We start from the raw sequence: 27,563 nt of genomic DNA on the forward strand, positions 1-27,563 counted from the left end.
TTCTCTAAAGAAAGTTTGGGGGGGAGCTACTGCAAAATGAACAGGGCCGCTGCACATAGGCTAAATACATTATTTATTTTTAAAAACCATACACATTACTCGACAAGTTTCAAATGTAAATCCAATCACGATATCCATTTAAAATGCTCAAGATAAACAGACATGAAGTACTTTTATTTCCAAATGTTAAAAGATAAAAAAATAATAATCCATAAAACAGATGGAAAAAAACAACAACATCCATTCCTGTGTATTTACAGGAAGAAGCGACAGAACAAACTCCTGGTATGGATTCCGTTTTTGTTGTTGTTGTGATTTCAAGGTCTTCCTAGCTGCTATTTTGTCATATCTGTAAAACCAAACAAGGACAACAGGCCAGCTCCCTCTCAATGTTTATTCCACACGCCTCCGGGTGAAGAAAGCCGAGGGGGTCTGCAGGAAGAACGTGCAGCCACCAAACCAAACAAAAAACAAAACAAAAATACAAAAACAAACAAAAAGAGGCCTGTTCTCTCTCTCCCTCAAACCTATTTGCACCCTGAGATGAATATTCCAGAACAACACATATTTGAGTGGCCTCCCCGCAGTGTCAAATCCTTCGCAAACTGTCTCATGAGCATGATGAAAGCTCAATAAATCAGTTTATCGTCATAAAAATACAAAGGTACATTTGTTTCTGTATCAAAACTCTTGCTAGGAAATAAAGTACCCTGTGCAGATAGATACCAGTGTATGCCTCGTCTTTATTCTTTAAAAAAAAAAAAAAAAAAAAAAAAAAAGATATAGATCCTTTTTAGCGCTTCCAGTACATCAGGTGTCCAAAAATGGTTTCCTCTGTGTGTGTAAGTGGGGGGGGAGGGGGAAGAAAGCGGAACATTTTAGATGTTGCATCTGTGAGGGGGGCTGAGAAACACTAAAAGTGTCAAGTACATAGATTCCAAGAACTAAAAACGACTGTCGGGGGGGGGGCGGGGTCTATATTTAGCAAGCATCCGCAGGGTTGATCAAGCTTGAACGTCGACTCGAGCAAAGGCACATTCTCACTGGCTAATTTAGACTCACTTGATGTTGTGTTATTCCTTTTGTGCAAATAAACGTGTAAAAGTGTGTCACCTTGTTGTGAATGTGTTTTGGAAGAGGCCACGCTTGCTAAATATGAGCCCCGTCGACTCCCTTTTGTGGTGTGAAGCTTTCAACATGTGGAAATCTTTGAACACAAGATAGTGGATGAAAACGAGGACTTCTTTTTTTTTCTCGGAAGGTTTTGTGCACGTGGAAACTATAGAGTAAATATTTATAGCGATTTTCCAAAACACGTCATCGGGGGCAGGGCCGGGCCGGGCGGACCTCCTCTCTATACAAGACTTAGTGTTTATTGGTTTGGCTAGAAGTTTCTATGTTTATCTACAAATATATAACAAATAAAACTTGCAGGCAAAAATACTTAAGTTTCAATAGAAACACCCTTTTTTTTCCTGAAAATACAGCAGTATCTGAAATAATGTTCTCTTTCCTTTTTTTCTTTTTTTGGGGAAATCTGTCCCCAGTTTTCTGCATCATACATCAGGAAGCTCTTTTGCCTACAAACAGAAAAAAAAGTATCTACAAACTTTGTAAACAGACCTGCTTTTTTTCCTCCATAAACATAAATAAGTCAAAATATTAACAGCCAAATGGAGCAGAAATGAGTTTTTTTTTTGTGAGCGAGGGCCAAAGAGCTAAATATACAACACCATCGAGATTAAAGAGAAGCGAAAATGTTCTGTCGTCTTCAAGCCGTGAGGACCTCCTCCCTCCTCCGTTCCTCGTCGTCGCAATTCAAAATAATATTAATAATAAGAGTAGAATAAGAAAAACAGGTCACTTTCAATCAAGAGTTTAGAATCACGCCTTTGTCCAGCCAGACAAACCAAAAACGGGGGCGGTGCAGTCCTGGTGTGATTTAAGAAGAAGAAGCGAAGAAGAAGAAGAAGAAGAAGAAGAAGCGAAAAGAATCCACACAAGCCGTTACATTCCTCCCAATGTTCGTCCAGCCCCGCCCAGCGCAGCCCCCGGGTTTGCTCCCCGCCCCCCCCCGGGTGTAGAAAAGTGGTAAGGTGCCTTTCGGGGAGGTGGGCGTGCTTTGCGATCAAAGGGAGGTCTCCAGGCTGTGTAGGGGGCTGCCCGGCACAGGGGGCTCGCCCGCTTTGGTGGCCTCCGGGAGGAGGTGGTTGCTGCTCTCCACAGCGTTATTGTTCTGGTTTGGGGAGGCGGGGCTGAGGGCGGGGCCGCCGGAAGGCGGGGCGGCGCTGACCGGGGAGGGCGGCGCGGGCGAGGCGTTGCGGGGGCTGGCCGAGTTGCGCTTGGTGGGCGCGTCGTCCTCGGCGTCCGTGTCGTCTATGAGGGGGATGTGCGGCTCCGAGTCCTCTATCCGAAACTCCGGGTGGGTCATGAAGTTGTGGATGGAGGTCCGCGACTCGGGCTTCTCCAGGCCCTCATAGAGGGAGATGGAGCTGCGGAATGCATTCACCACGCGGATCTGCAGGCAGGGGGGCGAAAACGCGGCGTTAGACCACCGGCACGGACGGACGGCGTCGGTAAAAAAAATCGGGGTCATTATGAGGTGAGTTTTGATTTAGTGGCCTCAACACAAGAACGCTGTCAGTGAAACACGTGCAAGTCGGGCCTCCAGCAAGGTTCCAATTGAAAATCGCACGCTTTCCGCTCCTTGAATCTCAGCCCAAGCTCAAAATGGAGGCTTTGCTGAGGCCAGCTTGGCGGCCGTGTGTCGGGAGTGCTTTTGGGCGGTGAGTCGGTGCGCAACGTGAGCGAGCGGCAAACCCAAACGAGTGCGTGCGAGTACGTCGCCAAACGCTCTGGAGAGGCCCGCTTCTGATTATTCATCAAAATGCAAAAAAAAAAAAAAAAGAATCGAAAGAATCAAAGGCCCAAAAGGTGTTGGACATGCTTAGAGGAGAAAGAAAAGAAAAGTGAGCAGAGCAGACAGGAAGGAGAGAAGACAGAAGATGAAAAAGTAGAAAGAGAGGAAGGCGAGAAGACAGCAGAGCGAACGGATCGTGACTTGAGACAGATGGTCAGTCGTAAGCGTTTTTTTGGGGGGGGGGGGGGGGGGGGGGGGGGAAGAAATGAGGGGGCAGGGGGAGCTGCTGCAGCCAAGCACGTCCACAAGCGGGTTGGTCATTAGACAAAAAAAAAACTGGCACATGCAGAGCTTGTGCTACCTTGTGCTCTAATGGCAGTAAACCTTTTGAGTATAGCCCATGAGACATTTCACAGAATCTAAAGAAGAACACGCGGCGGGTCAGAGTGGGATGCGGACCGACACACGACTGCTTGTCATACGGAAGACCACCTTGCACCTTTTGAAAGCACCTGGAATGAAAAGTTATTGAGCACTCTTCCACCTGTCGGGGAGGAAAAAAAAAAAAAAAAAAGCTGACAGTTGACATTCATCCCGATCCGGCTCGTCCCCGCCGCCGCGTTCTTTAAGCGCGTGTCCATGGGCGTATACTCAAAACATTTACCCAGCGAGGGACTAGAGCGCTGCGACACGGACTGACTTGAGGCAGACGCCGCCCGCTCAATCCAGAAGAGGGCGCTGAGAAAATGCAACACAATTCCACATTTCCCTCGTTATTCATCACAGTCCAAAAAACAAAAACGACAACATTCCAAGCAGAAGCCGACAACGTGATGACACAGAGAAAGAAAACACAGCTCCACGCCAGAAGCCACCTGGTCACATGGTACATAGATAGAAACGGCATCATGTGGCATCCAAGCTTGATGAGAGATGTGGGTGCCTTTTTTTTTGTTTTTGTTTTTTTTTTTGGGCGGGGGAGTCAATAAGAAGACAAGAGAGCGAGAGAGCCAAGGAGGAGGTTAGAAGAGAACACGTCTCATGCACGAGAGGAGAACACGCACTCACACCCCACGGCGGCGGAAGCGGAGTTGGTGGCGTTGTTGTTGTTGGTGGTGGTGGTAGTAGAAGGAGAAGTAGTAGCGGAGGAGGTGGAGGTAAAGGCTACATGTGTAGGGCTAGAAACATTGGTTACATCGTGCTGCTGCTGCTGGCTGGAGTTGGAGGCCTGCCGCCTCAGAGCCCCCTGAAAGGAAGTTCCGCTCTGGAACGCACTCACTACATCCATCTGCAAAGAACCACACAGCGTGACAGCAGAAAGCCCACAAGAACAAAAGAGAGAGAAAGAGGTGAAATAAGAGCAATCATCGTACGCACGGAAGGAACCAAAGTGGGATAGCGCTTGGGGAGTTGACTTGTTAAAAGAGAGGGGGGGAAAAAACAGAGGGGGAGTCGTTTGGGTTTTAAAAAAGGCACTGATTAGCTGATCCTAATTCTTTGACCAATCAGCTGCTTTCCTCCCGCATCGCCTTTCACAAAAGCAGTCCAGTGAACCTTTCTATCCCGGTGAATAGCAGGCGGTTCACTGTACCTGCTGCAACAGCAACGGAGAGTTAAAAGGATTTATTATGGCTTTTGGATTCCCTTGTGAGCGGCGTCGGGTGGGCGGGATACCGCCCACCGCCCCCCCCGGCGCCGTGCCCTCCCCGCAGCCTTTGTTTCATCACCTGAGTCTGGATGCGGTTGAGGCCGCGGAACCAGAGGATCTGGCCGCGACGGAGCTCCCGCTCGGCGTGGTCGATCTCGTCCATGTCGTCCAGCTCCTCCAGCTCCTCGTCGGGGATCTCCTCCTTCTGGGTGCCGTGGCCCGCCGTTTTCAGGAACTTTAAGCGGCTCGTGGGGATCGACGAGATGACCTGGGGGGGCGCGACGACCAGATGCCGGATTAAACGACCATTTATGGCAAGCCACCTGTCATATTTATTATTTTGATATCCTATTCGAGCACTAAATTGTCCATGTACTAGAACTCTGTTTGTCCTCACTAAGAAGAAAATTCAGTGCACTAGTAGAAGCCCACTGTCATACTTGTGACCCCCCCACTGCCTTCCACTAGTGTCTGACATTTCTGCTTTACTAGTGAGGTAAAACTCTGATCTAGTTGACGATAGTGGAAGACAGCAGAAAAAAAATAACTCACTCGTAGACATACAGTATGTAGAGCAGTTCTAGCAAACCTCCTCAAATTTAAAATTCAAAAATTTAAAAAACAAAAGTCCAAATGAAATAAAAACTAACTATAATGAAAAATTCAAAACTATGATAAATCCAATACAGTGACAACTCATTGCACTAGTATAAATGCTCAAATTACATGTCTGCATACAAAGGGAACTGCTTTCTGCACTACTCTCATCTCACCACAGAGGGGCAGTGTTGAGTCGCAAGTCAAATTCTTACCTGCCCCCACAGCAGCGAGCCAAAGCCCAGGAAAGTGCACCAGAGCCACTGGTCGATGGTGAGAGCCACACAGCTGAACGGCTTCCCTCCAAACTGCACGATGACGATCTGGAAGGACGAGAAGGAGGCCATCAGAGGTGAAAACGCTTTTGAAATTGTGCGCAGCCGTCGAGAATCCGGCCGTACCTGGATGACGAAGGTACCGAAGACGATGCTGCAGAAGATGAGGTTGTTGAAGATGCCGTCGAAGACGTTGCGTTCGCCGTGGATCTTGCGGGCGTTGATCTCGTTGAACAGCTGCATCAGGACGAAGGTGTTGAAGACGATGGTGTAGTGCTCCGAGGGCGGCGCGCGCAGGGGCGCCTTCCTGCCGCTGTCGATGTCGAACATCGTCTCTCCTGCGGCGTTGACGCAGCAACGTCAGTGTCGGCACGGAGCGATCCGGCGCAAAACTCAAATCTTCCCTTACCGGCGAAGAGCAGCGTGAAGATGATGACCAGCTGGTAGACGCCCTGGCCCAGTATGTTCTTCATCATGGTGCGCGAGATGAGAGGCTTGTTGCGGCCGTACGGCTTCCTGAGCAGCAGGGCTTCGGTGGGCGGCTCCGTGGCCAGCGCCAGCGAGGCAAAGGTGTCCATGATGAGGTTGACCCATAACATCTGCACCGCCTTCAGTGGAGAGTCCTGGAAAGAAAGCGTGCTGGTTTAATAAAGTGCCTTTACTGTACATACTGGTGCATTAAATGGGCGTGGTCTAGTATCTAGTAGTATATGATCATATCGAGAGGGGGAGAAAAAAAACTGCTTTTTTCAACAACGCTATTTTTAAGCAGCAGTCTGTAACAAGGCTATTATAGTTAGCATGTTGTTTATATATATATATTTTTTTTTTTATAAAAAAAAAAAATGCTCCAAAACAGTCCGCAAAGCCACACAGACCACAAGCTCGCTGAGCTCCATAGTCAAGAGTTCAAATGTTCAAAATCAAGTGACTCGACCCTATTCGGGTGCAAAAAAAAAAAATGTGATCGGGGCAAATACTAGTTCACTGAGTACGGCTAACCTGTGTGATGCAGGCGCCCGTGAACGCCACGATGACGGCCACCACATTGACAGTCAGCTGAAATTGCAGGAACTTGGAAATGCTGTCGTACACGTTGCGTCCCCACATGACGGCCTTGACGATGCTGGAGAAGTTGTCGTCGGTCAGGATTATGTCGGACGCTTCCTTGGCCACGTCGGTGCCGGCGATACCCTGCGGGAAAGGTCATCGGTGATGTCGCATACGCCGCCTAGCGCGGATACTTTCACGTGATGCGTTGACTCACCATGGCGAAGCCGACGTCGGCTTTCTTCAAGGCGGGACCGTCGTTGGTGCCGTCCCCTGTGACGGCCACGACTTGCCTCTGCTCGCACACGGTGCTGTCAATAATACCTAAAGCGGGAAAAGACGGGAGCTGAACGCAAAAGCAACACCGCCCCGTCTTTGTGTCCGACAAAACGAACTTACCTTGACTAAAGTGTGCTTGTCAGTCGGGGAAGAACGAGCCAGCACTCGTAGTTTGGGCCAGATCTTGTCAATGCGCTCTTGCTCGATCTAGAAATACAACAAGAATCCAAATGAATCACCCAAAAGTATTCCTGGAAGCGCCTGAGGGATGTGAGCTGCGTTGCGGAGCCCGCCCACCTCTCCCTTTTCGTTGCGTATCCGTCGGTTTGAACTCTTTGCCCTCCAAGCAAAGGAAATCGTCTCCGGGCTGCAGGATGCCGCATTTGCTGGCGATGGCGCGCGCAGTGTTGATGTTGTCGCCCGTCACCATCCGCACCGTGATGCCGGCGCGCTGGCACTTACGAATGGCGTCCGGGACCTGGGGGGAAAAAAAAAAAAAAAAAAGTTAGATCATAATGCAACATACTTTTTATTTTACTTGAATATTTTTAAGAATGCCCAAAAAAAAAAAAAAAGTTAGATCATAATGCAACATACTTTTTACTTTAGTTGAATATTTTTAAGAATGCCAAAAAAAAAAGTTACATCATAATGCAACATACTTTTTATTTTAGTTGAATATTTTTAAGAATGCCAAAAAAAAAAAAAAAAAAAAAAGTTTGATCATAATGCAACATACTTTTTATTTTAGTTGAATATTTTTATTGGATGGATTGCACCATCTATTTGTTTTGTTTCGCCGGAGAGACTTGTACCTTATGTGACTCCGTTTCACCAATCAAAAAGGCAGGCAGTCACATGACCACACGCCAAGTCTCTGCGGCCCAACACAAGCAACGTTTTTCAAAATGAGTCACATCAAATCTATTTTGACCTTCCGGACTACAAAAAAAAGACCGGCAACATCATACCGCATTTGCCTAAAAATATCCACATTTGAGCCTACAACGACTCCTACAAAACACGCAGTGATTTTTCAACGTAATCTCTGCCTTGAGAGCCTACTGGGCTTTTTCACCCGTGTAAACAAAGAAAGCTAATTCAAGACTTGTGATTTTATTTAATCTAAAGTTGAACATTGTTAGATTTTATTTCGATTCGAAATTCTTGCTCTTATTTTTTTTTCAAAATGCATTTTTTTCACTGAGTACTTATTAATGTTACTCAAGTATTAACCTACTTGAGTCATATTATACTAAAGTAAGAGAGTACAATTTTTGGCTACTCGACTCAACTCTGCGAGTCAACCCACCCGCCCCCCCCCCCCCAAAAATTACCTCAGGCCTCACGGGGTCTTCGATGCCCACCACACAGATGCAAGTGAGCCCGGTGAGGATGTCGTTCTCGTTGTCCCAGTCGGGCTCGCCGTCCTTCACGGCGAAATCCCGGTACGCCAGGCAGATGGTCCTCAGGCCTTCGGACGCCATCGGCTCGATCACTTTCTTCACCATGTCGTCGCGGTCTCGCGGGCGAAACACCTTGGACTCGCCGGACGCCGTCAGGATTTTATAGCACCTGGGGGAGGCGGGGGCAACACGGCGATAAGACAACTGGAAACGGGCCTCGGAAATGCGAAACATAATAGTGAGCGGTAGATAGAGGCGGGGGGGAAAAAAAAAAAAAAAAAAAGCATTTGAATGCAGAGCCGCACCAGGGTGACGTCACACTAAGCCCTCTGTGGGTTCAAAAGAAGCCCGCTTGGTTAAGAGGCTTACGGAGTTGTTACCAGCTCGTTTTCTCAGCGCCTGTTTATAAGTCGCAAAGTAAGGGGCTCGGCCGCGACGCGCTTGAACTTCTTCGCTGCTTTAAGACGTTTTGTCGATCCCTCACGGGCACCTCGAGCAAGCCGGGACCTCCGGACTAAAAAAGCAAACGAGCGCTCGTACTTTTTGAGGAGGATTTCCGAGGCGCCCTTGCTGAACATCCGGTAGCTGCCGTCGGCCATCTTCAGCACCGTGCTCATGGACTTGCGCACCGAGTTGAAGGTGTACACCTTGTGCAGCTTCTCCTCGGGGATCTCGTTGCGAATGGTCTGGTAGTCGCGCTTGAGGTCGGTGGAAAATCCCAGCAAGGCACATTCGGTCTTGTTGCCCACTTGCCGGGGCAGGCCGCCTTCTTTCTCAGGAGGCTGCCGAGGAAGGAGGCGTGAAGACAGTGAGCGAGCTGTCCAAGCCAAACTGACCGCAGTGTTTTTTTTTTAAAAACTTTTAGCTAAGGCGCCACTGCATTTACAAAACACGATTATTAATAGCAAGCAGTACTTTTTCATACCATGATCTTGGTGGTGTAGGCGCAGTTGACAGCTATCCCCAGAATCAGAAAATCTAAAATGGAAGCCGGGATGTTCTCCGGCTCCGGCACCTTCTTGTAGTGTTTCTCGGCCACGTAGGCCTGCACCACCGTCATGCGGTTCATGGTGAGCGTCCCCGTCTTGTCCGAGCAGATGGCCGTGGCGTTGCCCATTGTCTCGCAGGCATCCAGGTGACGCACCAGGTTGTTGTCTTTCATCATTTTCTGTCAACAGGACGACAGTCAACAGCTGCAGACTGACACCGAGTGGGATCATAGCTTGGTTTCGAGGTATCGCTTAGCATGTCTTAACACCCCGGGAGTGCAACGTTTAATAGGCTAAAGCGTAAGCCGGTGGCGAAAGGGCACGCGGCAGACAAGGTTAAGGGATTTTACCTTGACAGAGTACGCCAGGGAGATGGTGACGGCGAGCGGGAGGCCTTCGGGGACGGCCACCACCAGCACGGTGACGCCGATGATGAAGAATTTGACAAAGAACTGAATGTAGATGGGGGTGCAGGCCTTGACCCAAGGGAGGTTTTGGATCCAAAAGGTGTCGACCACAAAGAGCACCACCAGGATGATCACGGTGATGGCCGACATCACCAATCCTGAGAGGAAGCGGAGACACTTTTTTTTCTTTCTTTTTTTTTCTCTTGATTCTTTATTTCAGTCAGCATAAATCTAAAATCAAACAGTCAAACTGTTTATAAAGATATCAACAAAAGGATTTTATTTTGAAATGTCATGAGAAGGATGTGCATTTTTGAAAAACTGAATTAAAAAAAAAAAAAGAAAATTAAAAAAATAAACTGCGTGACATGCATGCACTCGTGGCTGACAACAAGGCGCTCTAGAGCGGTTACGCCCCCGGGCTACCAAAAGGGGAAGGTCCAGAGTGAATTTAAAACATTTTTTTTCTTTTTTAAAGGCCCTCACCAGCTTTGCCGATCTGTACAGCCAGTTTGGTCAGCTTGCCCTGCAGGACAGACTTCTCTTTCTTTGGCAGGTTGGCTTTCTTCTTCTCCTCCGCGTCAGCTCCCTCGTCGCTGTTCAGAGGCTGCATTTCCATGGCGGCGCCGTCCTGCGCTTTCGCTGCAACACGAGAAGGCGTTTGATGCCGTGAAATAAAAACGCGTGAGTGATTGCATTTGTACGACTAAACGCATCTCCATATTCGCAGTGCCATCTCCCTGAGTGCCATATCGGATAAAATATAAGGGCTCGTCTCGGCGGAGCCACAATGAAATCATTAGCCGTGCCGGGGCTGTGAGGATACAGCTGCCGAAGCCCTCCGGGACAATTGTCACATCTTTCTTCCCTCAAACTTTGGACGCCTTAATCAAACGCCGCGCACCCGCGACACGGCTTCGGAGGGGGTGTGGTCACTGGGCTACTGCCGTTACAGCAGCTGCCCCGGACTGTCGTTAGTTCTGGTCTTACACCACGGGAGTCGCAAGGTGGGGGGCCGCAAGAGGGAGTCAGGGTAGGAGGAGGTGGGTAGGGAGGGAAAGCAGATGTTCTGGCCCCGGAATTGTTGCGTGGCTTTAATCTCTTCATCACTAATCGCTGTAACTGGATTCGGTAGCACCTGCTGCCCGAAGCACAATGTGCCAGGCGAGGAACGAGGGGCAGACAGGACAGGACAGGACAGGACAATGAGGATGCCAGCACAGCTTGCGCGGTGTCAAACGGGGTCGCGGCGAAATGCAAAATCACTTGGCAAGAAAAAAAAAAAAAAGAAGCACGGCAGCCAATTACATGCTGCCGTTAAATAGGAGGCAGGACGCCGGCTAATAAATGCGGGCGCTACGTTTGCGAGGCGACTATACACACTTTAATGGGACCACCTACGCTTTGAGCTAACAGGCTGTGGCGAGCGTCGCACACGTTCCACCGCATTCCACATCAACTCCTCGGAAATGAACGGCACACAACACGACCTTTATCCCGAGAGTTCAACTGAGCCGGTATTAGCAGGCAGATGCTTTAAGTAAAATCATTTGGTTTAATTTTGCTGCTTGTTTCGGAAAGCAGAGGGAGACACATATTGTATTATTTGGGAATCGGTGAATGCTAATAAATGTCCGCCTAATACATTCTAAATCAGCTTACGGTGCTTTCAAGGTCGGAACACACGACACACAAAAAAAAAAAAAAAAAAAAAAAAAAAAAAAAAAAAAAAGCAGGTGGCCTGTCAGTGTTGCAACTCACCTTTTTTGCGATTTTCAATGGAGCCGTCCTGCTTCTTGTCTGCAAAACAGAACACCGAGGGGACATATGGCTGAACCGGGATGCAAAAGCAGCGGCATGCATGGAAATGACCCAAAGGGAAAATAAACCAGTCTGCGAGGGCACACACTTTTCCTCTGTTTCTTCTTCTCCTCTTTTTCCTTCTTCTTTTCGTCTTCATCCTCGTCGTCGTCGTCCTCGGCCGCGCCGAGCAGCGTGAAAATAATTCCAGTTTGAGAGTTGACGCCCACCGCCGTGACCAGCATTTTCCCCGAGCCCTCCATCACGTGGGTGCCTGTTGGGAGTGAGGAGGCAGAGGAGCAAAGACGCCACTTCAGTTTCCCATCATTTACAGACCAAAATACAAGCCTCGCTAGATTTATTTGCCAAGCGAGCGGAACACTTGACACACTGGTCCTGTGGAAAGTGCTACATTTGAAAAATCGATGCTATATTCTTTTATACGGGAGAGGGATGGCTTACTTAAGTCAAAGGATTTCAAACCCAATTGTAACTGTCTGCTGAGTCACTACAGTAAATTAAAAAATATCGTATCACAAGATAGTAGGGATGTAACGATTCACTCAAGCCCCGATTCGATTTGATTTTCAGTTCCCGATTTTAGATTTGATTGTTTAAAAATTGCTACCAGGCTTGTCTCTGTGCACTAGTGTGGTTCTGCAGCCATCCACAAACGCAATACGCAATCATGTTTGGCGCAAGCGCATCATTTCATCTACAGATTCAAAATGCGCTATGCATCCGGAATAAAAAACATTTCAAGACATCATTTTCTAGATGAATGTAATCAACTCGATGTTTCCATTAATCGAATCGATTAATCGGGGCGCATCGATTTTTGATTAATCGTTACATGCCTGCAAGATAGATTACCTGATAACAGCATTACATCTTTTTCTTGTGTTTTCTTGACATGGTCCGACTCCCCCGTGAGCGAGCTCTCGTCGATCTTCAGGTCGTTGCCTTGGATGAGGAGGCCATCGGCGGGCAAGAGGTCCCCTGCAAACCACACACAAAAAAAAAGAAAAAACACAAGGTGAGAGCAACTCATAAGTTTTAGCCAGGCAAGTCCTCAAATGAAATGAGTCTGACCATATTTTATTTGCGCAACATCGCCTACGACAATCTCCGCCACGGGGATCTGGATGACCTGCCCGCCGCGGACCACGGTGAACTTCTGCTCCTGCTCGATGCGGCTCTGGAGGCCGCGGAACTGCTTCTCTTTGCTCCAGTCGTTGAACGCCGTCACCAGCACCACGCAGATGACCGACAGCAGGATGGCGGCGCCCTCGATCCAGCCCGCCTCCGCCTCGTGCTCGTCCTCCGCGCCGCCGGCAGCCTTCCCGCAGTCTGCGTGAGGAAAAAAACAACAACAACAAAAAAAAAAAAACATTGCAAACATAAGACTTATGTTGTCGTTCACGATGACAAAACAGGCCGTGACGGTAGCCAACCTACCTTCTCTTTCGGCATCTTGCGGTCTATAAAAAGAAAGGCCGAGTGAAACTATGGCTGCCACTTCCAGGATAATCAACGTGACATCCTGCAGCGCCTCCCACACTAATTGCAAGAACGTTTTGGGCTTTTTGGGCGGTATCAAATTTTGCCCAAACACTGTTTTCCGCTTCTCGATGTCTGCCGGCTGCCCACTTAGACCTGGGGAGAGATGAGACTGATTTCAAATGAATGTGTCATGCTTCATCTTTATTGAGGGGTGGGGGGGGGGGAATTATCAGAAATATTAAGTCAGTCGCCTCGTCTGGCAACAGATGGATGCGGGCTAAAAGTCACACGTATTATCCGCGCGGGGCATCGGCCGCTCTGAAAGGACACGCAAGAGAATAGACGTCAAATACAACAAACGTGTGACCCCCCCCCCTCGCCCCTCCTCCCACCCAGGCCATTCACATGCCTCCGCACATATTCAAAAGGGGCCTACACACAGTTGATGATGCACCGCAGTTTTTCAACTATTCATGCAGACGGCTTGCGTGTGTGTGTGTGTGTGTGTGCGTGTGTTTGTGGGGGTGGAATGGATGGAGCTGAGTGTGTGAGAAGGGAGGAGGAATTTTGAGGAGTGGATGACTGCGCGAAACCGCTACGGACGGGCTGGACCGAGGCCGCGGAGGACGGAGACGAGCGGGCCGGGAAAAGCCGGGCTTCTTGTTTGAACTATTTTTAAGACGAGAAGACAAGTCCAGTCTCGGAATAGACAGCGCTATATTTAAAGCGCTTCCGCCCAACTGGGAGTGCGTAGTGCTTCACATAGTCGACTTGGGATCAATACCCTTTTCAATACGCTGATCGCCACTCTGACGAGTTGTTTTTATTGATTTCAGTCAGCTAGCAAAGAAGTGAAGTGCAACGTCGAAACATGTTGTTCTGTTTGATACCGTGTTTATCTACCCGTTTTTGTCCATCTCGGGGGGCGGCCATTTTGCCACTTGCTGTCAATGAGATCACAGTTGACGTGATTGGTCGTTACCTGAGACACTGTGGTGTCGTTTTCAGTCGACGGCAAGTGGCAAAATGGCCGCCCCCGAGATGGACAAAAACGGGTGGATGTTGCTGCTTGACTCATTCACTGCCATTGACGGATTGACGCGTCTATTCGCAGTCTGGCAATTCAATCCCAGGGACTTATTTAAATATTTTTTTCCAAATGTTTTCAAACTTGAGGGTAAAAGAGAGTCTGAAAATGTCTGGCGGTGAATGAGTAAGTTCATATTCCATAAACACAATATGAAACAGAATAATACCATGTTTAGATTAGTGGGGCCTGTAAAGGAAATGTTTGAGTTGACGTCCTCCTTAACTATACTTTTTAGGAATAAAATCCATCTATTATTTGAGGTGGTAGACAACTACGGGACAGCATCCACACATAAAAACAAACCAGATTCTTTCCTCAAGGTCCGTTAGTGGTAGGGAGCCGGAACAGTGAGTCACCAGCACCGGCAGCACGGCCGACAAGCTGCGGGGTTTACCCGGCAATAATTGCCCGGCGCGGCTCCCTCGCCACCTCATACCGTCTGCTTTGATTCTTTAAGCCACTAATGAAAAGACGCTGACAGCTACAGGCCCGGTTCAATTTTATGCCGCATTTTCCCCTCGCCGCTTGGCCGCAATAAATCGGCGTGACAGAGCAGTCGCCGCCTCATCCTCGCCGACGGAAACTGAAAATAGGCTGGCCTCGCCGCCCGGACCGCGGGTCCAGGTCAAGCGGCTAATCATTAACCGTTTCGTTTGTAGCGTTTGTCCCCGGCTGACCCCGCTACTCATCCTCGCCGCTGGCGAGGGGATCAAGGTGAGGACTGGCCAATGAAACACGGTTGCACTTTGGCATTTTTTGACTGACTCCAGATTGAAGATCAACAGCAGAGCAAATACATGCTCCTCTAATAACTACTAGTGAATGTAGACAGGCCCCAAAACTGAAAAAAAGGCGATATTTAAAAGTGTACAAAATTAAGTAAAACTGAGGTTTGAGAAGGAATCCTTGTTGCATTAGCCTCGCCACGGAGGGTTTTTTTTAATCATGCAGCTAAACACACTGACCCACAAAGAGTCCAAATGTGCTGACCAATCACAGCTTTGCGGCAAAGGCTTCGCTGTGGCAGGGAGCAACATCTGACACAATGGGGCCGATTTGTGAACAGCATTCCAACGACGGAAGCCTTCTTGGTGCTTACACAGCCCGCGCCGGGGGGGGGGGGGGGGGGGGGGGGGGGTCAGGGAGCTACAACCCAAATATTTGACTTCAGCCACGTAGAAATCAAACTGTCAAAAGCGGGAAACAAATAAGTCCCGTCAATCATATTGACATAGCGAGGCCTTGTGAGTTTCGTTACGCAGGACGATTGAGGGCGTCCCGTTACGGAATATCAACACGATGCTTCGATGGAGTGGCTGATGGCTCCAAATGACGGCCGCCGGTTGACCCGGCGGCGCGGCCCGCCCTCAGATGTGGCATTCAAAGTGCGGGCAAAGTGCTGAAAAGGACGGCGCGGTACGTGTTAAAACGCCGCGCCGTCCGACGGGACTAAAAATAGACCGCGCGGTCGACCTGACAGTCTTTACAGCTCGGGCCGAAACATCAGTCGCGCCCCCGCGCACCGACGCATTGCTCCACTCAAAAATGTGCAGTCGCCGAGCACACCCGAGGATAAACCCGAGTATTATCGATGACTGAACACACCTGACATGAAAACAAACATCTCTCGCCACCGTGGGCGGGAGCACGGCAGCAGCGGCAAAAGTTGAGCTCGACTTCCCCGGGTGAGGAAAATGAGCTCGGAAATGTGCGGGGGATTAGGGAGGGATTGGTTAAAGAGGGTTTTAGACGGAACCGTCCGACTAATTAGAAATCCCTTTTCAATTGTCAAGCCGCTGTAATCCCGCGCCGATGACGAATGAGCTGATTGCCGCTGTTAAATATCAGCGCGGGCGCCGCCTCGCGTGACAGGGCCCTCGAAGTCGCATCGGCGTTTCGAACAACTGGCGCCCTCAGCAGAGGGATTCTCGGCGATTCCCCGTCGCGGCGCGTTGGCAAGGGCGGGAGATGGCACGGCGCACCTCGTGCCATCATCACGTCGTTAAGGTAATGACTCTGGCGGCGGCCGCGCGTGATTCGTGCTGCCATGCAGCGGGGTATTTACGGCATTCCCTCTGGCGAGATGAAGCCCGGGGAATTTTTTTTTTTTTTTTTTTTTCTGCGCTCTCGCTCGCTCCCTCCTCGCTTTGAGACTGCGTACAGGGGACTGCTGCTGCGACAGTGAGTATGCGGTGCCGTTTTAATCTGGGATCAAACTGAAAATCCTCTCCCATAAGAGTTCAGTCAAGGTCATACTGGCGATTAGGCAGACTGTCTATAGAGGGATGCTGAAAGAGAGGAGCGGGAACCAAGGAGGGGCGGGCGGAGGGGAACGAGCGAAGCTCCCAATGTCGTCAAACATCTCATTTTCACAAAAAGCCGGATGGTGAACAACACGGTGACGACAGACTAATTCGGGACCGCTTCCCCGAAGATGAACTCACTCCTTCCGCAACACGTTTCTGCCATTACTCTTCGGGCCTGAGAGCCTCCTGTTTTGCTGGGCCCACATGTGCGACATGAACCTGGTGCCGCGCCCCGGAGGACAGCTGCCCGCAGAACAGACGCAGAGGTGAAACAAGAGCGAGGGGACGCGGCCGGGCCCTGAAATAGAGCCGGAGCGGCCCGGGTCAGAGCCTGGCTGCCCGGCCACCTGTCTGACACATGAGTTTTCCGAGGAAGTGATGTCAAGGTTTGACGTACTATATAATCGTGACCAACTGATTTTGGTTTGCGGCGCATTTGTTTGGTGGAAGTTTGTGAAATTGTCACAGTAAAAGATTAAAAGACTGCAAGTCAAAGTGTTTTTTGTGAGTTAAGTGGGGAGTCAACCCCCAAAAAATATTTGCGAGAATATGTTCAATGCACCTTCACTCGTCTAAACATGGCATTCTGATTAATACTGTGACGGGATGTAACGATTCACTCAAGCCCCAATTCGATTTGATTTTCAGTTCCTGATTTTCAATTCGATTCGATTTAAAAAAAAATTGCTACCATGCTTGTCTCTGTGCACTAGTGTGGTTCTGCAGCTATCCACAAACGCAATACGCAATCATGTTTGGCGCAAAAGCATAATTTGATCAACACAGTCAAAATCTGCTATGCATCTGGAATGCAAAAACGTTTCAAGGCAACATTTTCTAGATGAATTTAAGCAACTTGATTTTTCCATTAATCGAATCGATTAATCGGGGCAAATCAATTTCAAATCGATTTTCGATTAATCGTTACATCCCTAATATTGTGTTTGTGGAATATGAGTTGAGCATTAAAATCCACCCGTTTTTAGTCATCAACTAAAACGTCATCTGTCGACTGAGAATGACATCACAGTTGCTCAGGGCTCAGGTTACAACCAATCACAGCTCACCTGTTTTCTGAAGCTCAGCCACGATTGGTCGTTACCTGAGCCCTGAGATACCATTTTCAGTCGACAGCAAGTGACAAAATGGCCGCCCCCTGTGATGACTAAAAACAGGGTGGAATTTACTGCTAAAGTCATATTCCACAAATCAGAATGCCACGTTTCGACTCGCGGGCCTGCATAGAATTTTTGGACACTAAAGTGAGGTGAAGGTGTACTTTACCGTCCGTGGGTGAGGTTTTTAGGCGGCTGCAGAGTCCGTGAACGTCCCCGTAAGATTCCCCAATTTTGTTCCGGCCCTCCGCGCCTCGCAGTTCCATGAGGGAGCGCAGTTCTTTGAGCGTGCAGCCAAAGTCGCTGTCGTGGTTGGCCTCCACGATGGAGTTCTTCACTCCGCTGTACGAGTTGTTCGCCATTGTCTCGCTACCTCCCACAAATGCAAAGCTCGGAGTTAACCGTAGGGGTGAAAAACCCCAAAATAAAAAAAACAAAAAAAAAAAGGTGTGCCAGAAAAGCTTAAATCCAAACGAGCGCTCGCCCGGCGGTAGCTCCCATAAAAAAGGCGACAGGGCCGTCAGAGGCAGCTGGAGTCATGAAGCGGCGGGTCGCGGGGCAGCCAGCGCTTCTACAAAGCCAGCCATGGCCCTCGGAGACTCCAGTCTTCTTCCTGGCCTCTCATGGCGACGGAGGGGAACTCGCAGAGCCGGAGATCAGCATGCAGTCAGATTCTGGGGGGGAAAAAAAAAAAAAAAAAAAAACACGTTATCAAGGAGCCAGTCGGTGTCAGACTTTCAAAATCATGGCAAATATCAGTTGGAAATGTCCCGCACAATAGGGATGCTCAATTATGAAAAAAAATCACGATTATCTTGGTAATGACTGAAATCACGATTATTCAAACGATCATTTATTTTTTTTGGTACAAAACAAAAAAATTGTTTAAAAATATGAAGACAAATAAATGTAAGTACTTTCCATTTGGACCAAACTAAATTCATAAAAGCACTTATAACATTTAAAAAGCTGCAAATGTATACATTCAGATATGATTTCCTTGTTTAAACAAATATTGTGTGAGTTGGATATAAATGCATATTGGTAATCGTTTTTTACGATTATGCCAATTTTGTAATCGTGTAGGAATCGCATTTCAATTAATTGCACAGCCCTAGCGCACCATGGGGAAATATGCTATTGACTTTGCGGTATTTTACATTAAATTGCAAATTAACCAGGAATATACTAAATTGAAGGTTAACAGGGAATTTAAATATAAGGGTTAGATTAGATTTACAAGTCACCCAATTTAAAGGTGAGTGATTTTGCGGTAACTCCTTAGTAAGACGCGGTAATATGAGTCATTCTCCGCGGAGGATTAAAAACACCGGTGCCTGTAAATGTCATCATATTATCTGCCTGTGTTGCTCCACCCTTTGTAAGACAAGCAATCCCAAGAATAACACCTTTCCATGAAATGACCCTCAATTCCTATGGAAAGCTTCCAATTTGGAATATTTTGAAAATTTCCACCCCTACGGAACAGCGGCGGCGCATTTTGCTCATCACTGCGACCGAGCGTTCCCAGTCCTTCATCCAGACGTGTTGGGTAGGCCGCACTCTGGCTTCCCTCCTCTGCCGTGGCGCTGGCGGCGAGCTGGGAGCGACTGAATGATTACTCCAGGAAAAGCCTGGCGTTAAATCTAATTATGACTATCTGCGGCATCGGGGAGCTCCGCGGCGGCGCTCCGTGGCGGGGGGAAGACCATTCTGAGAGCGACACGACTAGCCGACTCGAAAATAATGTATGGAACGAAGACATCCATTTTATGCTCATCTTAAAAAAAAAAAAAAATGCATGCGGTCGGGGGTCCTCTAATCTCTGAAATAGGTGGCGAGATAAAGCAACAGGTCGCGGTTTATCTCCGACTCTAAATTTGTCACATGGGACAGTGATGCGGCACAATAGATAAACGGCATTGGCATTAGCGCTCGCAGCTTGTTCCGATGAGATTCTTGGAAACGATTCCGTCACGCGTGGAGATTCGACTTGGGGCCATCTGCCGCGAGAAAAGGAGAGGAAATCGGGCGGGGATCTTTTCATCGCAATCGCTGGGCTGCCGGTTTGGCCCGAGCTCAGGTCACATCACTGGGAAAAATGCAGGAATTCGCGAGAGGAAAGGAGGACGAGCCACCGACTGTAAAGTATATTTCGTGATATGAAATTGTAATTATGTTAGACATACTGTAGGCAGAACTAGAGGACTTCCTCCTTTGTTGAATTAAACTCCATAGCACAGAGCCGCGGCAAAACAAAGGCGGCAGACTGCTTGTTGTCATCGATGCCTCCTGGCTCAACGCCGAGGCTGACTGCCAAGCTAACACAGGTTTGTCAGCATCAAGAAGAACGCGGCGCACTATTAATGGTCCATGGCGGTGATGTTACGCAACACAGGATGGCCTGAGCGGTACGTGTGCCGAGAGGAGGAGTTATGCCGGTGCTCGAAGCGCGATACCGGACGCCGACCGCCGCGGCGCAAGCAGGCCGATCGGGGGTTGTTGGGACTTTCCTGAGATGAAATTAGACGGATCCTTTTGGTGTTCAAATACACTTTGGGTAATCGTTTGTTTTTACAGTGAATTTCAACAAGGGGTAATAAATAAACAGCTTCAAGCAAGAACGCTTTGCTTCCTATTTGGAGAAGTGGGCAAGTGAAAGACAGAGCAGGTGCTCAGGATTACTTGAAGAAGAGCGTTTTAATACCAGCGCCAATATTGTGCATCTGTACTGGTACTCTTGACTCGATACCGAGACGCCGACGCCACTCGACTAGCCGGACGTCATTTCTGCGCGGCTGGAGTCGGTGTCATGTTGCGCCGTTTGCTTCGAGTTCAGACCGAGACATAGCTGAATTATTTGTGTTACAGGCTATATTTAAAGCGGAAGTCGACCCAAACATATTTTTTTCAAGAATATGTTCCCGGCAGGACCACTACTTGAAACACGGCATTCTGATGAATTTTGCCTTTGTGGAATATAAATTAAGCGGCAAAATGCACTTATTTTGAGCCATCTCTGGGGGCGGCCATTTTGTCCGACTGAAAATGACATCGCAACTGCTCACAATGACCAATCACGGCTGACCTGTTTGCTGAATCTGAGCCGTGATTGGTCGTTGTGAGCGGTTGTGATGTCATTTTCAGTCGACAGAAGACAAAATGGCCGCCCCCAGAGATAGCTAAAAACGAGTGGATTAACACTTATTCCACAAACGCAATATTTATCAGAATGCCGTGTTTCAACTTGTGGGCCTGCTGGGAACATATTCTTGAAAAAAATATGTTTGGGTTGACTTCCGCTTTAAGTAAAATTTGTGGAAAGACAGTTGGAGAAAAAAAATGCTAACTGCTACTATCTCACACTCAAAAGGAAAGACTGTGTTTTTTTTTTTGCATTTGCATTCCGATTTAAATCCAAGTTGTGCGGTCGGCCGCGGCGCGCGCAACTGTCGTTTGCGCCACCTGGGGCGACGGGCCGGACCGACGCTTTGCCGCGCCGCGACCGTTTGTGGTCGCTGAGGCAGGTCGCCTCTAACGACAGCGGAAAATCACCGCGATTGGATCTACGCGGCCCGGCAGCTGGCGCGGGATCGGCTGACCGACGGCGGCCGGGGTTAACCCTCCGCGCGCCGCGGCCAGGACGTCTGCGGCCAGGCTCGTGTGGAATAAACGGAAACAATTAGCGGGGGATGGCGGCCAGCGTCGATTGACGACGATTACTCCCCCCCCACCCCTCTCCGCGGTTTGCACGCCTCCGTCGGCCAACCGCACCGCGCGAGCGGAGGAGAGCAATTCGAGGGATCCTCCGCAATGGAGCCGCCTAGCACGAGGGGTGGTATTTTTAGCTTTTCCCCGGGCAGCCCCTCCCCCTCCCGCCGCTAGCCTGCCGCCGAACTGGGTCAGGCCATGTAAATGTGGAGGGCACAAAGCAGCGACGCCCGGCTCGCCTCTCTCGCGGCCGAGAGCTCCTTGAGCGGCCCTTCAACGCCGTCCGAAGTGTCGCGGCAAGTCAACACGAGCTTTCCGTCGTGCCGCCTCCTCAGTGGAGACATTGACACAAATCGAGACGAGCTAGCGCCTTTCCAAAGCCCATCAAACGAGGATTTCTTCATTGAACATTTATACAGATAAGACATTTACTGATGCTTTCTGTTCTTTGTTAAAAAAACAAAAAAAACACATCATAAGAAGAGGACCATAAAAAACAATCAAGTATTAAATCGCAATATCGCGGGAAAAAAAAATCGCAATTGGATTCGTTTTCAAAATCGTTCACCCGTATGAAAGGTGATTTTGGTGTTATGATAGGACAAGTTGGGGGTTGTAGGAACTAAAACTCGGTATCCTGTCCGAATGTTTTGAAGGGACGTGTATTACGTGTGAAAATGTTCCATCGGCAAAACGATATGTTTCATGTTATGTGGCGGCAGCTGCAAGACACGATGCGTCTTTCAAGAACGCTGCCTTTGAAGATGAGAGGCGTGCTGTGCCCTTTGTAATGCGCCGCTTGACGGAGCAGGGCAACAGAAAGACCCCAAACCCCCCCCCCCCAATTTTGGGTTCTTTCAGTTATTTTGTTAGGCTACTTTTGTTTTCTCTGCTTCGCTTGTCGAAATGTCGGAAACGGTTCTGTTTATAAATGCTTTTAGATGTTCTGCCTTTGCTTGTGTGAAGCACATTGAGTTGCCTTGTGTATGAAATGTGCGATATAAATAAATCTACCATGCCTTGTTTTTTTTTTTCTACCGCAATGCTGTACTGCTAGTGATGCAGAAATTTTAATCCACGCGTTTGTTACGTCTCGCCTTGATTATTGTAACGTTTTGATCTCTAGTCTTCCCATGTCTAGTATTAAAAGTCTGCAGTCAGTCCAAAATGCCGCAGCAAGATATAGATAATATTACTCCGATATTAGCCAGTTTGCATTGGCTCCCAGTCCACTTGAGATCCGATTTCAAGGTTTTGCTACTTACCTACAAAATACTGCACGGCTGAGCACCTTCCTATCTCGTCGACTTAATGATACCGGACGTTCCGATCGGAAAACCTTCGGTCACAAAATGCCGGCCTTTCAGTGATCCCGAGAGCCAAAAAGAAGTTCGCAGGCTCTAGAGTGTTTTCTATTTGGGCACCGATGCTTTGGAATGCCCTACCCGCGGATATTAGCGGCACTACCTCAGTAGAAATGTTTAAAACACGACTTACTAATTTGTACGACTCCGCTTTTAGTTGAACTGTTTGTTTTGACCTCTTTACTGCCGCTTCTATTCTTTTTCGGCCCCCTTTTCCCAAGCTTGGGAATTAGGTGATGACGACCGAATTGGAGGTTGCTGTTTCGATCCGACGGCAACTGACCGCTACAAGATCGGAGGCTGACCGCATCCTCGGAGGTGCTGCTATGGAGATTTCTACATTTCTACATTGACCATTGGGGGCCCTGCCCACTTCCCCGATGTCATCTTCCGGCAGCATTTCATTTGATGAACTTTCACATCACTTGAACAAACACCGTATCGTACTATAATGTGTCTTCAACGTTGCCCACTCGGCATCCATTGCAACCTGATCATCCTGGGAGGGGGATTCCCCCATCTGTGGTCCCTTCTCAAGGCTTCTCACTTTTCTCCAGATAGTTTTTTTTTTTTTAGTTTTTCCGTGCCCTCCTGGGGGTTAAGATCAGGGGATGTCATGTAATTAAGGGCTATATAAATAAATTTGACTTGATTTTGACATAAGCAGAATCTCTTATAAAGTTGACTGAAAATGTACATAAATAGTTCCTTTAAGTTACCACAGTTTTGAATGGATTTATTATCGGCCATCAGATTTAAAAAAAAAAAAAGGCCGATACTGATATTCGGCATTTGGATGAATATCGGCGCCGATAATCGGCCTGGCTGATAATCGGTCCATCCCTAGCCATTAGGCTAACAAAAATCACTTGTACACAGCGCACATGTCGTAAAAGTCAAATGTTATTTTTGGAGTGGAGCCGCTCGTGAGTGGGGCTACGGCAGTACAAAGAGAACAGAGCGGCTTTTGACATCGGGGAAATGCCGCATCTGAACCCCCCCCCCCCCCCATGTCCATACAAAATGCGACAAGTCAACATTGGCCGAGGAGCGTCGAATGACACTAGGGGTGCTTTCCGCGACAAGTGGAACCATGACCAGCTGCACTGTCCACAGTCAGCTGTTAGGAAGAAGACGCAGTGATGGAATATGGAAGGATATCAATTTTTTTTTTTCCTTTCATTCAATCTTGAGTGACTGCCACGGTCCAAAGGCCTCGGGCACAGCGACACAATGTGGTTAAGTGTTGGTTCGCATAAATCATTAAACACGCTCCGTGGCTCCATAGGCTGAGCAAGGTACCAAGGACGACGCTCAAATGGAATCGAATATATGAATGTACAAGAAAGGTGTATAGTACAAATACATTTTTTATCCTCATAAGATTACAAATTCTAAAACAACGACTTTGTCTTTTATTACTGTAAGATTACATTTTAGTTTTTTTTCAACAAATGAAATTTTTTATACTACAAATGAATGGCATAGGACAAGTTTAAGCATGTACTACGACAAACTTTCTCTTTTAATATTGAGACTTTGTTCACATGATACCGCAATTTATTTCTCGCACAGTTACAAATTATTCTCATTAAATAAGAATTTGTTTCTCGGACACCAACTTTCACGTAATATTAAAACTTCTCTTACTGTGGCTTTATGTATTAGTTCCGTAAAAGTACACATTTTCTCTTGTAATAACACAACTTATTTGTCACACCCAAAAAATTTTATAAAATGGTGGGTTTGCTCTTAAATTTTGACTTCATTTATGTAATATTACAACTTATTTCTTGTACAAGGCATTTAATATTTAGTGTTATTCACAATTAAATTGATGCAAGATGAATTGATGCCATAAAAGGACTATTCATGTAAACTGGTGACTTTTCTCTTAAATGTGATCATTTAAAGTAATTTTTAAATCGTAGTTCTCGCATGATTAAGTTCATTCTTGCACTATGACTTAATCTCTTAATATATATTACTCACGCAAAATTATAAATTTGTTGTAAAAGTACGACTTTACTCATGTAATATTCCAACTTGTTTATTCAACGACGACTTGGTAGCATATTACAACTTTATTTTCTGAAAATGGCGACTTCTCTCGTAGTTTTGCAACGTTAGTTAACTAATACACCAATTTATTTCTCGTATAAGACTTAATCTCACGTTCTGAATTACTGACATAAAATTGCGCCTTTCTTCTTGTGATAATACAGCTTGTCTCGTAACATTGCGACATATGTCCTATTTACAATTAAAGGCGTATTAGTACATGATGACTTTTTCCCTCAAAATACTATGACTTTTTGTCGTAGTTTCCTTTCTGAAATCGTGACAGTGAACATTGATCCGTGTACACAATACAACACTTGTTCAGCAAAGTGCTTAGCTGTCATTGTATGACGCAATGTCCAAATAGAACTGGACCAGTGGCGCACCTTGCATCATCTCCCAGGGCCAATTAACTTAGATGCTTATGTATCATGCATTTCGCCGATATAAGAATGCAACTGCGGTCGGCAAGAGTAGCATTAGTAGCACAGCCCTGCGCCGTTTAATTGGATAAGCGGTGATCCCTTCATCCCCACACCAAAAAGGGGCTCAGCGGCTGCAGCCCACGTGAACCTGGAGGCTTGCAGGTAACGTGGAGCAGTGCAAAAAGCACCCATCAAGGTCGATGGGAGAAAAAATAACGTGCGTAATGAGGATGCAGTGTAGCTGGAGGTGTGTGTGGGGAGGTTGATGTCTTTGGGAATAAGGAGGTTGGGCTTCCACGTTTAGTAACGGGATTCATGTGTCAAAGCCGGTTTGACACTGCAGATGGTCGGTAAAATCGCCTTGACGGACTCGGTGGTCTCCGCGAAGGGATAAATAATAAGTAGTAATAACCAAGGGGTTGTTTTAAATGCAGCCAACTTTTCCCGTAGCGTCATTTGACGTGCACATTGACGCACCGTTGCATGCAACTCCCGTCATGTCACGAGTGCTCCCCTCCACCAATAAAAAGAAAAAGAAAAAAGAAACCCCTTCAATCGATATATCGTTTTAATAGCTCACAGCGTCCCACGACAGCGCACAGTTAGCCTCCTAGCGCCCAGGCGCTAGCCTGTGCTGATTGCAAAGAATCCACAAACGCGACTTTGACAAACATTTGACAGCTCCTCGCAAGTTCACCCCGGGCGGAAAGATAAACGAGGAGGGCGCGACAGAGATTTTTGCAGCATCCCGACTGAAAAGCCACCCGGTGCTCCTGGAGACGAGCCGCCCCAATGTCAGTGCCTCTTTCCCGGGTAGAAGGTTAGCCGCGTTAGCCTGCCATGGAAGCTAACCGCCGAGCGGCGGCAGCGGCTCGCGCTTGTTGGACGCTGCCCGCAAAACCGAGGCACTTTGGCGCCTCAGGCTTCCGCGCCAGGTGGCGCTCGGAGCCAGCCCGAGGCGGCCGTGAGCGTGCAGCATTGTAGCCCGAGAAAAGAGGGTAAGGACAGGCGAAAAATACTTACTCCGTTCTCCGAAGAGCACCCTGAGTCCCTGCGTCCCGCTCTTACTCCCCCCTCAGTCTCAGCGACTCCAAGGCTCTCTCCCCTGGACTGAGGTACAAGCCCCGCCTATCGTGACGTCACACCCATCCAAAGAGTACGTGTCGCGCAGCGAACCCATAAGATGGTTCCCCGTCTTTGGCAGCCACTTTTGAAAATGTTGAGATTTTGCAAGCATTTTGTTACCAATCCCGTTAAAATCAATGTAATAATATTTGAACAGTTCTTACTGGCGTCTAATTTCAAAACTACGTATTCACCAATTTCTTGTGTATATGTAATATGAGGCAATCAGACATTTGTGAAGATCACTGTCATAACGGCCCTCCTAAGAAAATTTAGGCCTGTGACAAAAATGTTTCGTGCCCTGCCCTACTTAATCTACTTTTTAATACCACCATCACATTGTAATTGTAGAACCCATCAATACTTTACAAAAATACAATACAGCTGTGCCACATACATCATCTGAAGCAGTTTCAAATTGAGATTTATCGAATGACATGACAAAAACATGAAACATTCAAATAGAATCACTCAGTTAACATTTTTTTATACCAACCGTTTTTTGCTCTGACCAACCAATAAAAGGACGAGGGAAAAAATGACATCATTGACACTTAGGGCTCTGGCCCTGTGAGTATGAATTTTACATTAAATAGTTACAAAAACAGCCCTATAGCTAATATAATTCAAATTATATCGGGCAGCAATACTGATTCTGAAGGCCCTGGGCAGATTATATTGACATGGCAACACAAACAGGCTGACATCTGTTTGAGCTGCATTAGAAAGCGAAAATATAAGGAAATATTTGAATTTAGGATGTAAATCTAGGTTGTTGGTTTAATACTGATCCCAACATGTTATTCATATTAGCTGAGCTGCTAACAGAAAGTTAAGAGCACATTCATGCGTCATATTTGACGTTTACTTTCGTGTAAACCGCGTGTTGACGAAAGCGGAAGTGCTTGAGGGAGAAGCTCTTGCTTCCCCGTGTTGCCTTTTTCCACAACTCCACCGGGGACATGTGATGCGCGACAAAAGGGGGCGGGACTCAGTCCGCTGGTGTGAATTCCCATTGGCTCAGCCCGCATATCAGTCGCCTATGGAAACGGTTACGTCATGACCCCCCCCCCCAATCCTGTTCTCGTAGTCCCTCTTTGCTCTCTGGTCTCTGTATAATAACGGGATTATCCAAGTGTTCACGACAGCCTGTGATGCAGTGTACGCAACGGACTCACCGTCACCTCAGTGCTGCATCGTTTTTTTCTCTCTTTCTCGACAGCCAGCACTGAGTGACTCCACCTAGGCGACTCTTAGCTCGTCCCCCCCTTGCCACTAATCTAACCTGACGTCATTCTTTCCATGACGTAGCGCTTTTTTTTTCTCCTCTTCTTCGCCTTCAATGCCTGTAGTCATTGTGGTGAGGCGTGCGCTGGAGAATTATGTCAAATCCCATCAAGTGCATTTGCAGGGAGATGAACCCCATAATTGTCTGTGCAGGAAAGATGCGTGCAAAGCGAGATGCATGCAAAAAAAAGGAAGCAAATGAAAGCTTACAAACAGCCATTAATGTTGGTTGATGATAAACAGAGAGGGGTCAAACCTCAGTGTG

The 27,563-nt window shown here is 47.7% G+C and overlaps 1 protein-coding gene across 1 annotated transcript in view; it reads right to left on the reverse strand.

The window, feature by feature from the left end:
- Window positions 1–56: 56 nt before the first annotated feature.
- The window catches only part of atp2b1a (ATPase plasma membrane Ca2+ transporting 1a), a 72,955-nt gene continuing 45,448 nt past the window's right edge, over window positions 57–27,563 (reverse strand). Inside the window, 22 exon segments of the mRNA XM_086022351.1 lie at window positions 57–2,518; window positions 4,056–4,148; window positions 4,588–4,776; window positions 5,321–5,428; window positions 5,507–5,718; window positions 5,790–6,003; window positions 6,383–6,574; window positions 6,648–6,756; window positions 6,831–6,916; window positions 7,007–7,036; window positions 7,038–7,187; window positions 8,047–8,284; window positions 8,656–8,897; window positions 9,041–9,283; window positions 9,455–9,669; window positions 9,998–10,153; window positions 11,273–11,311; window positions 11,421–11,585; window positions 12,185–12,310; window positions 12,404–12,661; window positions 12,770–12,967; window positions 17,495–17,999. Of these exon segments, the coding sequence (XP_085878477.1) occupies window positions 2,129–2,518; window positions 4,056–4,148; window positions 4,588–4,776; window positions 5,321–5,428; window positions 5,507–5,718; window positions 5,790–6,003; window positions 6,383–6,574; window positions 6,648–6,756; window positions 6,831–6,916; window positions 7,007–7,036; window positions 7,038–7,187; window positions 8,047–8,284; window positions 8,656–8,897; window positions 9,041–9,283; window positions 9,455–9,669; window positions 9,998–10,153; window positions 11,273–11,311; window positions 11,421–11,585; window positions 12,185–12,310; window positions 12,404–12,661; window positions 12,770–12,967; window positions 17,495–17,687 (3,846 nt within the window). The 5' untranslated portion in view covers window positions 17,688–17,999 and the 3' untranslated portion in view covers window positions 57–2,128.

The sequence above is a fragment of the Filicampus tigris genome, chromosome 22, assembly GCF_054856515.1.
Source record: "Filicampus tigris isolate MCC_2025a chromosome 22, RoL_Ftig_1.0, whole genome shotgun sequence".
Taxonomy (NCBI): domain Eukaryota; kingdom Metazoa; phylum Chordata; class Actinopteri; order Syngnathiformes; family Syngnathidae; genus Filicampus; species Filicampus tigris.